This window comes from Stomoxys calcitrans, chromosome 1 (genome assembly GCF_963082655.1).
Source record: "Stomoxys calcitrans chromosome 1, idStoCalc2.1, whole genome shotgun sequence".
In the NCBI taxonomy this organism is placed as follows: Eukaryota; Metazoa; Arthropoda; class Insecta; order Diptera; family Muscidae; genus Stomoxys; species Stomoxys calcitrans.
Genome location: NC_081552.1, coordinates 177,599,355 through 177,619,227, shown reverse-complemented (window position 1 = coordinate 177,619,227; position 19,873 = coordinate 177,599,355). Strand labels below are relative to the sequence as shown.

At 36.7% G+C, this 19,873-nt stretch overlaps 1 protein-coding gene across 1 annotated transcript; it reads right to left on the bottom strand.

Annotated features, from left to right (window-relative positions):
- Positions 1–13,922: 13,922 nt before the first annotated feature.
- LOC106093311 (uncharacterized) lies at positions 13,923–14,403 on the bottom strand. Its single transcript, XM_013260363.2, has one exon. It carries the CDS (start codon positions 14,401–14,403, stop codon positions 14,008–14,010), a length of 396 nt encoding a protein of 131 aa, XP_013115817.2. The 3' UTR covers positions 13,923–14,007.
- Positions 14,404–19,873: the final 5,470 nt, after the last annotated feature.

Here is a 19,873-nt window from a genome sequence, read left to right as displayed (position 1 = left end):
GGCGATTAGAGAGCGCTCTATTCGTATTTGACTTACATAAGACAAGTCTTATGATTACAGAAAGTGGCATGTCGTATGACTTGTCGGCTCGTCTAATTGGGGCTTTAATTTGCTTGAGTTTAAACTTTCCAATTGTTTCGATTTACTGCCATGCAGTATCTGCATTAACTCGCTTTGCTTTGGAAAACATCTGAACCCTTCACACTTGTTGTTTTTAAACCCATCACCATAGGACAGGGGCAGGATTCACCAATAGAAGGTTAGGTCATTTTCGAAAACATAAAGTGGATAGGCCCCATTAACATCATTAAGGATGTCATACGTGCCGAATGAAAATGACAAAAATAGGAGAAAATCTAAACAAAGAATTAATTTACAAAGAGAACAAGTTGACATCCTCAATGCCAGGGTTCACTGAATAAGGTTAAGCTAAAGGCTCATTTAGACGGCATGTATTTGTCTTACATGTCAAATTTAGCACATGCAGAGTTGTACATGCCGTGTGATACAAACAAAACTAATATACGAGAATCACTTTTCAAAATAGCCCATGTAATTTCTTTCGATTAGAGCGCCCCCTATTCCTTCTGACAAAAACATAAAGAAATCAGCGGTTTTTGATATCAGTCGAATGAAAGTAACTCAAAATTAAATTGTTTTCGCAATTTTATAAATTAACCAGCTTTTCCACAACTTTAACAATTTTTACGCATAAAAAAATCAGCTTGTGATCAAATTTTTAGGTTATGTCATACGGACATAAAATGCATGTGTGATAGCAAAAATTATGAATCATATGTAAATTCACAAATTTTAACAGACATTTTCAATTACATGTGAGTACAAAAAGTGACAGGTCATAAGACATTTACATTCCGTGTAAAAGCGGCTTAAGCTATCAGCCGACATAAATTTTTTTTTTGAATTTTTGACAATACTTGGCATCGAATCGACCCAGATACGCAAAGTATTTAACTTAGAAACAAAACAAGACGATATTTTAGCTCAAGATATATGTGTAATCTAATTTTGTTTATATATAAAAGCACGTTTACATAGGACACTAAATCCGGATTTAATGGCTCGATCACCTGTTTTCCCTTAAATCCGGATTTAGTGGCCAATGTAAACGTACTTTTAAAAGCATTTTTGTATTTAATGGTAACGCTATTTGATTTGTTTTTGAACAAACAATATGTGTCAAATAAATGTGTCTAATATCAATGCAAAATCAAGAATTTTCGAATTTGACATATTTTGGCCATAAATAACAAAACAAGATGGATCAAATATTTGATAAATTTGAACGTACCTTAACGCTATTTGATTCGTTTTTGAACAAACAAAATGTGTTAAATAAATGTGTCTAAAAGCACGTTTACATTGGCCACTAAATCCGGATTTAGTGGCTCGATCACCTGTTTTCCCTTAATAAAATCAGCTGATGAGAGCCTTAAATCCGGATTTAGTGACCATGGTAAACGTACTTTAATATAAATGCAAAAGCAAGAATTATCGAATTTGACATATTTTGGGCATAAATAACAAAACAAGATGCAAGATGGATCAAATATTTGATCAATCTGAACGTACCTTTAGGCACACTGTGAAAATATTGGCCAGATGAGGCGCCAGATAGTCAGCCTCCTTCTGTATTAACACCGCAAATATTCCATCAGGTCCGGGTGATTTAAATGGTTTAAAGCTCCTCAGGGATTTCTTTACCATAAATTTTGTGATGATGATCCTTCGATCACTCTCAGTATACTGTGGAAAATGGGTTTTCACCAAAAGCCTCAAAATATACTCCGCTGTCTCTGCTCTCACTTCCATGTCGTCTACCAACGTTTCAGTATAGACATAGGTTCTTGAAATAAACTTTTTCATTTTGAAGGCATCATTAACGTTATCGATCTGTTCGCAGAAAAGCTTCTAGGAGGCACGCTTTGCCTTGACACGCGGACAATTTGTATCTCCAGCTGAAAAGAACTACTTCTGTCTACACGGATTTACACCTAGACCACAGTCACGGGGTAAAGTTAAAATTTTTTAAAATTTGGCGCTTGAAAATGGTCATCATTTATTGCTGGCACACGTGAAGTAGTGTTTGTAGTCGTCAATGTTAAAAATTGTTCAACTTTTGTGAGTAGATTTTTTGAAATTTTTTTGCAGCGTTGCATTTTTGCAACGCGACACTCAAAATAATACTCATTGCGCTCATTCTGTTTCGGTCTTCATTCTGTTTTGCCATTGAGTTTGTCCAAAAACTGTTAAAGCTCCCATTAGCGATATAATTTTGGCAAAAAATTGGGGTACATTGTTATGAGACCAAATCGACCTATAAATCGATTATTCCACTTTTTAATCAGTGATAGTGAACTTCGATTTTTTTACACAAAGTCAACTAATCGATTAGGCGAAAGTCGATATCGAAATAAACATTTAGAATCATCCTAGGTGTATTTATCAGATGGTCTCATCAACCCAGCTGATAAAATTTTATGTCAATTAGTTTTTGAATTCGCCTTACAAAAATGTAAACTTCAAAATAAACATTTTATAAATTGATGTTTGTGTTCACTGCTGTTATGGTTATTAATCTTATGTTATACAATGACACCTGTAGAACAAGCTCAATGGCTATTTGCTTGAGATTTGAGAAAGAACACAAAACAATGAGAAAACGCATTAAGTTCGGCCGGGCCGAACTTTGGATACCCACCACCTCGAGTATATAACTAAACAACCTTTCGTAATAGTCCGGTGAAAAATTCATAATTCATGCACTCATCGCAGCTATTTCGAAATATGGTCCGATTTGGACCAAATTTGACACGGACATTTTTAGAACAAAATGGGTCTTTTTGGAAGCAAAATCCAAATATGGACCGATAAAAGGATGTCGAAAGGCTAAAATTAAATTTAAATTAATTAAATTAAACTAAATTTCAGCGAAATCGAACAATAAATGCGCCTTTTATGGGGCCAAGACCTCAAACTGAGAGATCGATCTATTTGTGTTCCCGCGGCGATTGGTCCTTTGGACCGGAACGAGCTTGCTCATCTTGAAAGAGCTTGACGAGGATCGCCACCCATCTCCACATGCAAATGTGGCTACTACAACAACAACATCGATCATTTGGCAGCTATATCCAAATCCAGACCGATCTATGCCAAATTGCACAATGATGTCATGATACCTAACACAACTTGTTGTTTCAAATTTCAGCGAAATCGGACTATGAATGCGCCTATTATGGGTCCAGGATCTTAAATCGAGAGATCGGTCTATAAGGCAGCTATATCCAAATCTAGACCGATCTGAGCCAAATTAAAAACAGATACTAAATGGCCTAAGACTACTCACTGTCCAGATTTTCAGTAAAATCGAACAATAAATGCGCTTTTTATGGGCCCAAGACCTTAAATCGGAAGATCGGTCTATATGGCAGCTATATCCAAATCTGGACCGATCTAAGCCAAATTAAACAAGGATATCAACTGACTTAACACAACTCACTGTTTCAAATTTCAGCGAAATCGGACAATAATTGCGCCTTTTATGGGCCCAAGACCTTAAATCAGCAGTAAATCGGGAGATCGGTCTAGATGACAGCTATACCCAAATCCTGACCGATCTGAGCCAAACTAAAACTGAATATCCAAAGGCTAAACGTTACTGTTTCAAATTTCAGTGAAATCAGACAATAAATGCGCCTGTTATGGGCTTTAGACCCAAAATCGGCAGATCGGTCTATATGGCAGCTATATGTAAATATAGACCGATATGCACCATATTCAGACCGGATGCCAAAGTTCTTAGTACAACTCATTGCTTCAAATTTCAGCGAAATCGGACAAAAATTGCGGCTTTTATGGGCTGAAGACCATAAAGAAGACCCTAGGCAAATATAGGCAGAACGAGGTACTGTAACGTAGTTACAAGAAAAAATATTCAAAAGTTACTAAACTTGATAAATTACAACCATAAAGTTGCAGAATTGCATACGGTTTCGCAAATTCTTGTGGAAAATGCTGTGAAATGGATCCTCAAATTAGAAACTTGCGTCAAGAAACCGAAAATTATGAGGCGGAATGTTGAACTTTTAGAACAAAAAACTGTTTACATCGTCTAAACAAAAAAAAAAAAAACTTTGGTAAATGTAAAAGTTGTTACTTAAATTCTTCGAAAAACTCTAATTTCTTAAAAGTTTATGAATAAAAATGACGCCTATGTTGTCAAAATAGATTACTCAACAAAGGTTGATATATCGGATATATCAAATATGATATTTTCAACTCGCCACAAAAAGGATGGCGCAATATTTTTTGGTTGATAAATAAAAATTATTTTGAATAGCCTAAATAGGGGATAATATCATGTAATGAGACCGGCTCAAGCCTCTGCAAACCCCAAGTACACCGTTTAAACTATCAAACATCTCGGTAGAATTATCGTGGTTAGGGGAATGTTTCTATACAATAAAGTGGACCTCTTGTATTGTATATAGGATATCGTTATATCTACAAATTATTTTGAAAATTTACAGAATTGTGTCCTTGGATTATTTGAAGACTGTAGGCAAGTCGGATAAATTTTCCAACCGGATAAGAGCCTTAAGCACACTTCTTACTATAGACAACCTAGGTATAGAAGCAATAAAATGTCTGTTCTGTGGTGGCCCCCAAAGTCTCCGAATCTAAATTCGATTGAAAATGTTTGGTATATCATTAAAACTCATATAAGGGGAATACTTCATTTCAATTCCCATGAATTTTGGTTAACCATTTTAGCTCCGTAGTTAATTATTGGAGGCCACCGTAGCGCAGAGGTAAGCATGTCCGCCTATGACGCTGAACGCCCGGGTTCGAATCCTGGCGTGACCATCATAAAATTTTCAGCGGTGGTTATCCCCTCCTAATGCTGGCGACATTTGTGAGGTACTTAGCCATGAAAAACTTCTCACCAAAAGAGGTGTCGCACTGCGGCACGCCGTTCGGACTCGGCTATAAAAAGGAGGTCCCTTATCATTGAGCTTAAACTTGAATCAGACTGCACTCATTGATATGTGAGAAGTTTGCCCCTGTTCCTCAATGGAGTGTTCATGGGCAAAATTTGCATTTGCAGTTAATTATATCAGTTTCGGTTCGCCTGAACTGAACCGACTCTATGCCCAGGATGGTCCAAGCCTTTATTAAGCACAAGAGATTGTTAAGTTACAACAACGCTGTTAGAACACAATTTGGCTGCACTTGTAACTCAAAACTTGCCTTCCTTTTTTCTAGTTTTGTGATTTTTGTTTTAAAACCCGAAGTGTTCCTATTATTTTGCACAACTAAAAATTGGACTGCTTGTAGCAATAGAGCTTTCTTGTTAAATATCAGTACATGTTTGACATTTTCGTAACAAAAATCGTTTTTGCAATGGCGGTGCATTAAAAAAATTCTATAAAGAATCGATTTAGCTGTCGTTTTACTCGCTTTGGAATCCTTTATTTGTCCGTCTATCTGTTGTCCCTATTTTTTTGCACATAACTGTATATAAGGCCACTCAAAATCCTAGCCTAATTTGACCCAGATCGGTGCAGATTTCGGTATAGCCCCCTATAGACGAAAAGAAACTGATGGGATTTTGGATATTGAGAAAAGACAATGAAACTTCTTTGTCAAATTAGAAATATATAAAAAGGGGGTTGAAATCGAGAAGTTCCCAAAAGAAACTGTGAAAATACAAGCAAAAATTGCAGTGAAAAATGAAAAGACTACTAAAAAGTGATTTGCAATTAAAAAAATTGAAATCGCTTCGACATTTGTGTATGTTTTAGTAGGAATTTTTTTCTAAAGGTGCGTATTAACTTCAGTTTTCACAGTGAAACTCCATATAAAAAAAAATAGTGAAAAAAATCTGTGAAAACATTTTCATTTGTGCTACTAAGTTCTTTATTGAGTGAAAAACTAGCTTTCTCTAAAAGCGTGGACGAAGCGTTTTTCAACTTGGGACAACATGATAACAAAAGAGTTTTAGTCGCTTTTTCGATCATTGTCGTTTCAATAAACAGTTGTTGTTGGCAAATATAGCTCTTACATTTTTATTTTTTATAATATAACTACACAAACAATACAGTTTAGCAAAGTAAATTTTGGTGGTGGATCATATGTTTGACGGTGTTTTCATATGAGATCAAAAATGAGAGTAGACTTCATTGAGGTTCAACAAATAGTGAAACAACGTTTTGTGAAAAATTTCCCTGGTGAACGAAGTTAATACCCACCTAAAAACCAAAATTTTTTCCACAACACAATTTAGTTAAGTAAGGGATTCTTAAATAATATCCATGACAAAGCAATTTTAAGTATACATATTAAAATATTTAAGCCCCACACCACAACCGTGGAACAGAGTATTATAACTTAGTGCTTTTATTTGCAAAGCTAAAAAAATACCATTAAGCATACCGATTGGCTTGAACTACTTCCTGATTCGATTTAACTATGTGCGTTTGTCTGTTTGTCCATGTTTTCTTGTAATCAAGGTACAGGTCGCATTCATTCTTCTGCAAATATTACTGAAACAATACGCGAACTGACCTATAGTGACCTACCAATATTGAAAAGTACGCGAACACACTTATAGTGTTCTATTTGTCTATCCTTTCAAGAATGTATTTTTTGACATTTTAAACACAAATAGAAATGTTAATATGTTTAATTAGCTGTGTCTTTATAACCATAATCGTTTCCTCTAAAATCGACCACTAAGTAAATGAGTAGAACATTGTCGTCCATGTCGCAATTAATATTTATGAATACATATTTATATATATGTACTCCGTTACAATCGGGGACATTTTTCCTTGCAATGTATCGGGTATTATGAGGACACTTGAGTACAAAGCCACATGAAATGTTTGTAGTTCAACGGCGTTGTACCCGTGATAATTAGTAACGAGGATGGCAACCCTGGGTTGAGAAAAATAATTTTAAAATGGAAAAAAAGGATGGAAATAGCGTGTACATATGAAAAAAAATAATAATTTTATAATTAATAATAATAGAGCTTTCAAACGAACCAATAAACAAATTTTTTTTTAAAATGTCCTCGAAAGTCCAGTGTCCCCGAAAGTCACGGTACATGACAAAACTTTTGAGGACTGTCCCCAAAAAGCCAAAATGTTCTCAAAAGTACCGGTAGATAGGAAAAGTGTCCCCAAAAGTCTCAGTACACATACATATATATATATATATTTATATATATATATTTATATTTATATATATATATATAATTTGAAAACAAATCTTTTTTAACTATTTAGCAGCAAAATAAGCAAAGCGGAACTTGTAGCTCTGGCCAGATTTCTTTCCGACTATTCGACTTCAGAATCGATTATTCGACTTTTTAATTATTGAAAGTCGACTTCGACTTTGCAACTTTTTTACACCTAAAGTCGACTAATCCATTAGTTGAAAGTCGACTTTGAGATCCCCAATTTCCTGCTGGGTCAACAAGCAAATCATTCATTTTCTTGTTGCGACTATATTTCCCTGACCCCCTCATCTCTCTCAGAGGCGATCTCCAATGGCCTGCACGGTCCCCCGATTTAAGTCCGAGCTATTTCTTTTTATGGGTTTATATGATATCCAAATCCCTGGACGCCAGGGCCAACATACCGATTGATATGCTGCAAGGAGCGGACAAAAATCGACTAAATTAGTGTATGTGCAATGGGGTTCGCATTTAGTTGGCACATCTTTCAAATGTCGTACAAAACGTCATACTACAAAATTTCGATAACAACTGCGCTCTCTAGAGTCTCATGAAGAATATTTGGGAGATCGGTTTATATGGAAGCTATATCAAAACATGAACCGATATGGCTTACTTACAATCCCAACCGATCTACACTAATAGAAAGTGTTTGTGCAATATCGCAAGCGCGTAACTTTACTCCTTCGAAAGTTAGCATGCTTCCTACAGACAGAAAGCATACGGATGGATTGACAGGTGGACAGATATGGCCACGTCGAACTAAAAAGTCACGGCGATCAAGTATGGATGCTATAAAAATATATCAGTATGGATGCGCTGTAGAAAGCCATTGTTCCGGATTGGACTGAAATACTGGCACGGTACATTTGTACAGCTTGAAACGCGTTTTTGACCTACTCGGACCAATGGTCAGACCAAAAGTTGCTTTTATAGAGCAAAAGTAATGAAATTTTGGTAACACTCTCACATTTCTGTCATCCAAAAGAAATAAAATAGTGCTAAGTTCGGCCGGGCCGAATCTTGGGTACCCACCACCATGGATTCAGCTAAAAATGTGCCCTTATTAACAGTGTTTGTATTTCAATTACTTTGTTCTCAAGAAGACATATCGGGATATCGATACTAAGGGGGGCCAATATCACCATATTAATCGATTCGGATAAAACTTAGCACTAATGTTACAAGTCATAAGATAGGTTTTGGGCCAAATTTGAGCCAAATCAGTTTAACATTTAGGTTTTTAAGGGCTGAAGAAGTCAAATCCGGGGATCGGTTTAATAGGGGCTATATCTGTTTACGAATCGATTCAGATCATACTTAGCATGGAAGTTGGAAGACATTGTTCCAAATTTTAGCCAAATCGGATGAAAATTGAGGGTTCTAAGGGCTCAAGAATTCAAATCCGGGGTTGGGTTTCTGTGGGGGCTATATCCAAATCTGAACCGATATGGCCCATGAGCAATCCCCATCGACCTACATTAAAAAGAAATATCTGTTCAAAGTTTCAAGCCGTTGGCTTTATGCGTTTTACTTCTATCGGACGGACGGACATGGATAGATCGACTCAGAATATCGAGTCGTTCCAGAATATATATACTTTATGGAGTTAAGATCAATATTTCGAGGTGTTGCAAATGAAATTAGTATATTTGTATAGTGGTGGGTATAAAAAAATATTTTCCCATATAAAAATGTGGTCGTGAATTTGAATTTTTCACATTTCGCGTCAGCTAAGCAGTACAAGCTTTTTGTGGATAAACTTACCGAAATCACCGTCTATGGATTGTTAAAAATGTTTGATTAATGAAATTTTTACCTGTAAAGAGAAGGAAATTAGAATTAGAAAATCATCATTAAACTACTATGTAGTAAAATATTACAAATTGTATCAGTCGGTGCGTTTGTGTTCGTCTGTCAAAAACATGCTATCGTATTAGCGAATTTAGGTATCTGTTTCAAATTTTGTACAGTAATGATGCTGGTATCCTGGTATTGTCAATGGGACAAATCGAACCAAGACATGTGGCACCCAGCGGGAAACTTGAGAAGGACCTACATTTAGAAACCTTCCATAAGACCCATAATTCCATCTCAAGCAACCACTATTTTGTATCGAATCTTTTCACTTCGTTCAAAAGCAACTTTTCTGATGGCAATTCTTAGCATTGAGTTCATCATGCCTTTGCACAAGTAAACAAAAGAAAATACAAACAACAAGTAAAAGCGTGCTAAGTTCGGCCGGGCCGAATCTTATATACCCTCCACCATTGATCGCATTTGTCGAGTTCTTTTCCCGGCATCTCTTCTTAGGCAAAAAAAGGATATAAGAAAAGATTTGCTCTGCTATTAGAGCGATATCAAGATATGGTCCGGTTTGGACCACAATTAAATTATATGTTGGAGACCTGTGTAAAATGTCAGCCAATTCGAATAAGAATTGCGCCCTTTGTGGGCTCAAGAAATAAAATAGAGATATCGATTTATATGGGAGCTGTATCGGCCTATAGACCGATTCAGACCATAATAAACACGTATGTTAATGGTCATGAGAGAATCGGTCGTACAAAATTTCAGACAAATCGGATAATAATTGCGACCTCTAGAGGCTCAAGAAGTCAAGATCCCAGATCGGTTTATATGGCAGCTATATCTGGTTATGAACCAACTTGTACTTTATTTGACATAGTGGTTGAAAGTAACAATAAAAAATGTCTTGCAAAATTTCAGCCAAATCGGATAGAAATTGAGCCCTCTAGAAGCTCAAGAAGTCAAGCCCCAGATCTGTTTATATGACAGCTATATCAGGTTATGAACCGATTTGAACCATATTTGGCACAGTTGTTGGATATCATAACAAAATACTACGTGCCAAAAATTCATTCCAATCGGATAAGAATTGCGCACTCTAGAGGCTCAAGAAGTCAAGACCCAAGATCGGTTTATATGGCAGCTATATCAGGTTATGGACCGATTTGAACCATACTTGGCACAGTTGTTGGATATCATAACAAAACACGTCGTGCAAAATTTCATCCCAATCGGATAAGAATTGCGCACTCTAGAGGCTCAAGAAGTCAAGACCCAAGATCGGTTTATATGGCAGCTATATCAAAACATGGACCGATATGGCCCATTTACAATACCAACCGACCTACACTAACAAAAAGTATTTGTGCAAAATTTCAAGCGGCTAGCTTTACTCCTTCGGAATTTAGCGTGCTTTCGACAGACAGACGGACGGACGGACGGACAGACGGACGGACATGGCTAGATCGACATAAAATGTCACGACGATCAAGAATATATATACTTTATGGGGTCTCAGACGAATATTTCGAGTAGTTACAATCAGAATGACGAAATTAGTATACCCCCCATCTTATGGTGGAGGGTATAAAAAGCAAGTCCATTTCAAACACATTTGATGACATCATGGTTCGGTGTACCCAGAGATTGCACATCTGCTTATCAAACAGAGGGTTAGTAGATCAAATCCCAGAGTAGGCAAATTAAGTTTTCGAAAATGTAAAAAATAAAATAAACACAAGTAAAAAGGCGTTAAGTTCGGCCGGGCCGAACTTTGGAAACCCACCACCTCGGGTATATATGTGAACAACCTTTCGTCAAAATCCAGTAAAAAATGCATACCTTATGCCCCATAGCAGCTATACAGATATATCAAACGATTTAGACCAAATGCTTATAAGTACAAGTCATTGTTCAACCGAGAGATCGGTCTATATGGCAGCTATATCCAAATCTGAGCCAAATTGAAGACCAACATCAAAGAGCCCAACATACCTCACTGTCCCAAATTTCGGCGACATCGGACAATAAATGCGTCTTTTATGGGCCCAAAACCTTAAATCGAGAGATCGGTCTATATGGCACCTATATCCAAATCGGAACCGATCAATGTCAAATTGAAGAAAGATGTCGAAGGGCCTAAGGCAACTCACTGACCCAAATTTCAGCAAAATCGGATAAAAAATGCGGCTTTGTTGGGCCTAAGACCCTAAATCTGAGGATCGCTCTATATGGCAACTGTATCCAAATCTGGACCGATCTGGGCCAAAATGACGGAAGATGTCGAAGGGCTCAACACAACTCACTGTCCTAAATTTCAGCAAAATCGAATAATAAATGTGGCTTTTATGGGCCTAAGACCCAAAATCGGAGGATCGGTCTATATGGGGGCTAAATCAAGATATAGTCCGATATAGCCCATCTTCGAACTTAACCTGCTTATGGACAAAAAAAGAATCTGTGCAAAGTTTCAGCTCAATATCTCTATTTTTGAAGACTGTAGCGTGATTTCAACAGACAGACGGACAGACGGACGGACATGTCTAGATCGTCTTAGATTTTTACGCTGATCAAGAATATATATACTTTATAGGGTCGGAAATGGATATTTCGATGTGTTGCAAACGGAATGACAAAATGAATATACCCCCATCCTTCGGTGGTGGGTATAACTAATAAAAGCGTGCAAAGTTCGGCTGGCCCGAATCTTATATACCCTCCACCATAGATCATATTTGGCGAGTTCTAAGCGCGGTATCTCTTTTTAGGCAAACAGAGAATAATGAATAAGAACTTTATGCTAATGGAGCTATATCAAATTATAGTTTGATTCGGACCATAAATGAATGCTGAACATTGAATTCATAGAATTCATTGTGTAATATTTCAGTTCCCCATCCCATGGTGGAGGGTATAACAAATAAAAGCGTGCAAACTTCGGCTGGCCCGATTCTTATATACCCTCAACCATGGATCGCATTTGTCAATTTTTATACCCACCACGAAAGGATGGGGTATATTCATTTTGTCATTCCGTTTGCAACACATTGAAATATCCATTTCCGACCCTATAAAGTATATATTCTTGATCAGCGTAAAAATCTAAGACGATCTAGCCATGTCCGTCCGTCTGTCTGTTGCAATCATGCTACAGTCTTTAAAAACAGATATTGAGCTGAAACTTTGCACAAATTCATTTTTTTTGTCCATAAACAGGGTAGGTTCGAAGATGGGCTATATCGGACCATATCTTGATATAGCCCCCATATATAAGAATCCGCCGATTTTAGGGTCCTAGGCCCATAAAAGCCACATATATAACCCGATTTTGCAGAAATTTGGGACAAAGAGTTGTGTTAGACCACTCGACATTCTTCTTCAATTTGACCCAGATTGGTCCAGATTTAGATATAGATGCCATATGGAACGATCTCTCGATTTGAGGTCTTGGGCCCAAAAAAAGCGCATTTATTGTTCGATTTTGTCAAAATATGGGACAGTGAGATGTGTTAGGCACTTCGACATCCTTACTGTATTTGGCCCAGATCGGTCCAGATTTAGATATAGATGCCATATAGAACGATCTATCGATTTAAGGTTTTGGGCCAATAAAAGGCGCATTTATTGTCCGATGTCGCCGAAATTTGGGACAATTACTTTAGTAAAGAGCTTCAACATTTTTCTGCAATATGGCACAGATCGTTCCAGATTTGGATGTAGCTGCCATAAAGACCGATCTCTCGATTTTAGGTCTTGGGACCAAAATAGTCGCATTTATTGTCCGATATCGCCGAAATTTGGGACAGTGAGTTGTGTTAGGCCCTTCAACATTATTCTTAATTATGGCTTATATTGGTCCAGATTTGGATATAGCTGCCATATAGACCGATCTTTCGATTTAAGGCTTTGGGCACATAAAAGGCGCATTTATAAACCGATTTCACCGAAATTTGGGATAGTGAGTTGTGTTAGGCTCTTCGACATTTTTCAGCAACTTGTTCCAAAGCGGTGCAGATTTCTCGGTTTAAAGTCTTGGCCACATAAAAGGCTAATTTATAATCTGATTTCACTGAAATTTTACACTGTGACATATGTAAGGCTTTTCGACATCCGTGTCGTATATGGTTTAGATCGGTTTATTAAACAATGAGTTGTACTTGTTGGTAGTTGGTCCAAATCGGAACATATTTCAATATAGCTGCTATGGGACATAATGTATGAATTTTTTATCGGATTTTGACGAAAGGTGGTTTACATATATACCCAAGGTGGTGGGTACCCAAAGTTCGGCCCGGCCGAACTTAACGCCTTTTTACTAGTTTTAATTGAATATGCAGTTTTTTTTCATGAAAAATTTGTTAATCACCTTTTCCAAAATTTTGATCGATATTTCATTTTCGTGATTGAACCAGTTTCAATTAGAAAATTAATTGAGTCAATTAATTTCGTGATTGAACTCGATTTTATTTTTCTCTGTGTAAAAAAGTTTAAATTAATGGAAGCCTGTTTGTATCCTGTATTTAAACGTATAAGTGTTGCTGGAGATTTTTAAATCACAAGGAAAAGCATTCCCTATAAAAAACTGTCACTGATACACCAGACTTCGCCGACTAATTTATATTTTTAATACTGAAGGTTCCAAAAAAATAATTGGTTTTTTAAAATAAGCTTCTGAACATTGAGCTAAATATCTAAAACCCTAAACCAAACTAAGCTATAACCCTAACCCAACATGAGTGGTATTAATAAGCAGTACCCTCTACAAAATATTATCAAATATAACACAATGTAGATATATTTTAAGTATATTGTTTATATATTTTTAATATATTGTATAAGGCTCCAAAAAAAATAATTAGTTTATCAAAATAAGGTACTTAAAATTGAGTAAAATATCTTTAAGATAAAACCCGTTGTGAAAATTTTGTAATTGCTTAGAATTTCAAAGATCGTTTTCGTCCGTTGTTATACCAATGCTGTTGTTTGCCCAGAGAAGATGATGTCCTTTGGAGAGGACGTCTGTTTTCATGCTGCATAAGTTGACGCTGCTGTTCCTGTTGACCTCTATATTTGCTTTGTTGATGTTGTCTTTCATGGGTCATCTGTCGCAAAAGATTCTTTTTGAAAATTGTCTCACGGCCAAGGATCAACAAATCCATGGGTGAACACTTGTCGATGTTCTTCAAGGTCTTCGAAATTAGTTCGTGGGTTAGTAGGAGTTTGGTGCGGGAAACTCTGGAGGCGGAGGCTCGCCTTTTTCTTAGCTCTTCGCGATGCAGAAACAATGCATAGTTGACGGAATCCTTTTTCTGTATAGACCTGGCAGGCATTGCGCAATAGTTGATTTAGACACTGTTGTTCACTCGTTGATAGTTCAAAGGATACTGATAATGATCTGACAATGTGAAAAGTGCTTTTATATGTTAACAGGTAGACATTTGTTTTCGAAGGCAATACCTATGTGTGTTTTAAAAAGGGCTTTGAGCCTCGTACAAAAGGGTAATGGATTGTGCATAATCCTGTTGGAAGTCAGGTAATTTTGTTAAGGGCCAGTTAGGGTAGCTAACCAAGTGTTGTGTTAAGTGTAAAGGGAGATTAAAAGGGATATCTATTAAACGAATAAGAAAAACTGTTTGTACTGTTGCAAAACAAAAAACTACCATTACCTTCAACTAATCCGATTGGTAAGTTTTTATTATGGGTAAAAAAGAAATCTTTTTAAACAACTCTTACATAGCCATAAACTAAGCGATTCGCCATATTACAAAAATTCGCTGTAAATCACATTTTCGCTGACCTTCTGTTTGTTTTTTCTCAAAGATTTTGCCTTGAACACCAGTTTTACCGTTTTTCTCATATAAAGTTTTTTGTGTGTGTAAATGTGGCTTGGTGGCCTACACCGAAAAAGGCCAAGAGAAAATTAAAAAAAAAAAAAACACATTGCATTAAATTGCAATGTGCAAATTGCTGATGTACAAATATTTGCATTTTTTTATTGGTGTGAATAATTAGCATTTTTTTTAAGCTGAACAACAACAGCACAGCATAGTTTTGCTTTTGTGATAAACTAGCGATTTTTCTCTCGGACAGACGTTTCCGGGACAAATGAAACCATTTGCGTTGCTTGCAATTCAATACGTTAAAGATTCTCCTTTCAGCTGTGGGTGACCTTTGAAAAGCTAAAAAATGGCATACAATTTTAAAAATTTCATTTAAATGTATTTTGCCATGGCATAGAATTCTAGGGTATGAAGATAATAAAGGAATAACTCACTTCGTGTCGTTTCTGTGTATTCGTACGAGTGTTAAAGGATCTGTTCTAAATTTTGTAAATTCTTGGTAATAATTACGGCTTTTGTGCGTTTAATGACAATCGATAAGTAGGCCATACATAAGTAGGCTACATACAAATATCTGGTCCATACTCGACTGTTGAGGGGTACATGCAACTCTTTGTTTCAGCGAATATGGATAGTAAATTCGCATTTACGCCGGGTGATTCCCTTATCCAAATTCGATACGATTGTTCATTGAAATCAGGGCAAAAATACGATCGGTATAAAGAGTGCTATATCAAGATATAGGCCATCTATCTAGTTGACAGTTCTTCAAGCCATGCCATGTTTTCTAGAGACAATAACATTTTGTCAATGGCTATATTAAAAAGTAGTGGAGCCAGTACACCTCTTAGAGGCGATCCTCTGTTGATCCCCTTTGTAGATCTACAGATTCCAAGTCTGCCGTAATGTATCTTTAGTAAGTAAATTATTAATATATTTTCTCACGGTAGTGTAGTTGTCTAGAAACTCCAGCTCCTTCATGAGTGACGTCACACAGTGGGAGAAAATCGGCAGGCCCGTACAACCAAGGGCCACCTCGGTATTTCGAAAATTTGTTGGGGCTGCAAGTTTTACGATTGTGGTCCGATCCGATTTGATAAAAAGACACTGATTTTGGCTGGGACAAACCACCTCGGGCATATATGTAAACCACCTTTTGTCATAATCCGCTGAAAAATGCATTATTTATGTACCCATAGCAGCTATATCGAAATATGGTCCGATTTGGATCAAATTCGGCATGGACATTGAGTGGTCTAACAAATACAAGTAACTATTCAAAATTGGAACAATATTGGCATTTTTTGGCAGGTATATTCAAATATAGAGAGATCGGAAAATATGGCAGTTATATCCAAATCTGATCCGATCTGGACCAAATTGAAGAAGGATGTTGAGTGCCCTAACACAACACACTGTCCGAAACTTCACCGAAATCGGATAATAAATGCGACTTTTATAGGGCCACGACCTTTAATTGAGAGATCAGTCTATATGGCAGCTAAATCCAAATCTGAACCAATTTGGGCCAATTTTAAAAAGAATGTCGAGTGGTCCAACACAACTCACTGTCACAAATTTCAGCAAAATTGGATAAGATATGTGGCTTTTATGGCCCTATGACTTTAAATATGGAAAGCTGTCTCTATGGAGGCTATATGAAGATATAGTTTGATGTAACCCATCTTCCAACTTAATCTGCCTATGAATAAAAAAGAATTTGTGCATAGTTTCAGCTCAATATTTCTATCTTTAAAGAATGTAGCTTGATTGCAACAGACACTCAGATAGACGGACGGGCGGACATGGCTAGATCATCTTAAGTTTCTATATGTTTTTGTTTCCCCCATCGGTGATGGGTAAAACAAATAACAAGTGAAATACTGCGCAAATCAATCTATAACTTGATATAGCTTTCATATAAACCGATCTTCCGATTTGAATTCTTTAGCCCCTGGAAGCCACACTTTTTGTTTGATTTGGCTTGCATGTGGTGTTCTGCTATGTCTTCCAACAACTATGCCAAGTACGGCCCAAGTCGGTCGATAACCTTATATAGCACCCATACAAACCAGTCACTCGATAATTCTTTTTCGGTTCCTAGAAGCTTTAATTTTTGTTGGTTTGGCAGAGGTTTTGAATACAGAATAAAATTATTATGCATACATTTTTAACAGAACGCGTGGTGGTGGTAACCTGATATATTGGGTTGCCCAAAAAGTAATTGCGGATTTTTCATATAGTCGGCGTTGATAAATTTTTTCACAGCTTGTGACTCTGTAATTGCATTCTTTCTTCTGTCAGTTATCAGCTGCTACTTTTAGCTTGCTTTAGAAAAAAAGTGTAAAAAAGTATATTTGATTAAAGTTCATTCTAAGTTTTATTAAAAATGCATTTACTTTCTTTTAAAAAATCCGCAATTACTTTTTGGGCAACCCAATAGTTCCCAAGATTCGGTCCGGGCGAACTTAGCACGCTTTGTATGTTTTTTTTATGACACTACTCCATATCCATAGTTATAAATAAATAGGGGCTGGTCTGAATCATATTTTATTCAGATCCCGATAACTCTTAAACAAATCACAGTTTCATCGAAATCAGGCAATAAATCTGCTTTTTATGAGATGAAGACCTTAAATTGGAAGATCGGTCTCAATGGCAGATATATCTAAATATAGTCCGAACTGAACCAAATTTGAGTCGAACGTCGGGGGGCTCAAACCAACTCACTATTTCAAATTTCATCGAAATCGGGTAATAAATAAAGCTTTTAAGGATCTCAGACCATTACTCGGCAGATTTGTATATATGGCAGCTATATCTAAATATAGTCTGATCTGAGCCATATTTGGGTCGGATGATGGGAGGGATAAAACAATTAACTGGTTAAAATTTCAGCGAAATTGGATATTAGATGCAGCTTTAATGGGCTTCAGTTCGTTAATCGGCAGATTTATCTCTATGACAGCTATTTCGAAAAGCAGTTCGATCTGAACCATATTTGGATAATGAGTAAAAGAAGATGGTAAAACGTCTATTCCGTAGGGGGTAAAAGGCACAAGCAATTGATTACAAACTTTTTTCAAAGAATGAAACATAAAATTGATGGCTTTGGTACAACTACAACCCCCCTGCAACGCAACCTCACATATACCACATGACCCGATAACAAGAAATACACGGAAAGAACCAATTTGGGCAAAGAACCTTTCTTCCATATAGCAATATGGAGTACGATCAGTGACAAGTGGTTCGATTTCTGCAAATGTATTTATATTGGCAGATGTAGAACGCCCTCCTACAATTAACGCTGTTTTTACTTAGTTTCCCTTCTGTATTTTTGCTTAAAAATTTCCATTTCTACATCTGAAGCAATTCGAAATCATCAATACAAAGACTTAAATTGTACAAAATTACCCTTTCACCCAATTTAATATTTGATTAAACTCTCCATACAATAAAATTCACTTTGGCTATATGAAAAAGTCATGACGGTGGCAAAAAAAGCGTTGCTTGCTACATGCCAAAGATATTTGCATACCGGAAAAAACCTTCGCAGCACAGAAAAAAGTCTCTTTTTCGTAATCAAAACCATGTAAAGTTAAATGAGCGATGATGATGGTGATGGCGATCAACATTCATCAACGACATCGTCATCATCACCAGCTGCAGCCCTCACCGCAACAATCACCACCATCAATGGTCACTTAATGAGTTTTTGGCTATTAAATGGTAACAAACTTTTAATCAAAAAAAAAAAAAGCGAAAAACAAAAAAATTACCAACCAAAGCTTAACTCGCATGAAAAAAACTACAAAAACCAAATAATTAAAAGTAGGTGAATGTTAAGTAATGAACAAAAAATAATGCAAAACAAGTAAAAGCGTGCTAAGTTCGGCCGGGCCGAATCTTATATACCCTCCACCATGGATCGCATTTGTCGAGCTCTTGCCACGGTATCTCTTTTTAGGCAAACAAAGGATAAAAGAAAAGATATGTTATATTATTGGAACAATATCAAGTTATGGTACATTTCGGAAAAATTGCGCACTTTAGGGGCTGAAGAAGTAAAATAGGGAGATCGGTTTATAGAAGAGCGGCATTAGGCTAAAACCGATTCATGCCACTTTCGACACGTATGTTAAAGGTAATAAGAGAAGCCGTTGTACAAAATTTCAAATCTAAAAAAATTTCAAAATTTCAAATTCAAATCTAAATCGGATAATAATTGCGTCCTCTAGAGGCTCAGGAAGTCAAGACCCCAGATCGGTTTATATGGCAGCAATATCCGGTTATGGACCGATTTTAACTATTCTTAATAGAGTTGTTGGAAGTCATAACAAAACACGTCATGCAATATTTCAGCCAAATCCGAAAGGAATTGCTCCCTGTAGAGGTTCAAGAAGTCAAGTCTCAAGATCGGTTCACATGGCAGCTATATCAGGTTATGAACCGATTTGAACTCTTCTTAGCACAGTTGTTGAAAGCCATAACAAAATACCCCATGCAAAATTTCAGCCAAATTGGATAATAACTGCGTCCTCTAGTGGCTTAAGAAGTCAAGACCCCAGATCGGTTTATATGGCAGCTATATCAGATTATGGACCGATTTGAACTATACTTAGTACAGTTGTTGGAAGTCATAATAAAACACCTCGTGCAGAATTTCAGCCAAATCGGATAAGAATTGTGCCCTCTAGCGGCTCAAGAAGTCAAGATCCCAGATCGGTTTATATGGCAGCTATATCAAAACGTGGACCGATATAGCCCATTTACAATTCCAACCGACCTACCCTTATAAGAAGTATTTGTGCAAAATTTCAAGTGGCCAGCTTTACTCCTTCGATAGTTAACATGATTTCGACAGACAGAATGATGGACGGACATGGCTAGTTCGACTTAAAATGTCATGACGATCAAGAATATATATACTTTATGGGAACGAATATTTCTAAGAGTT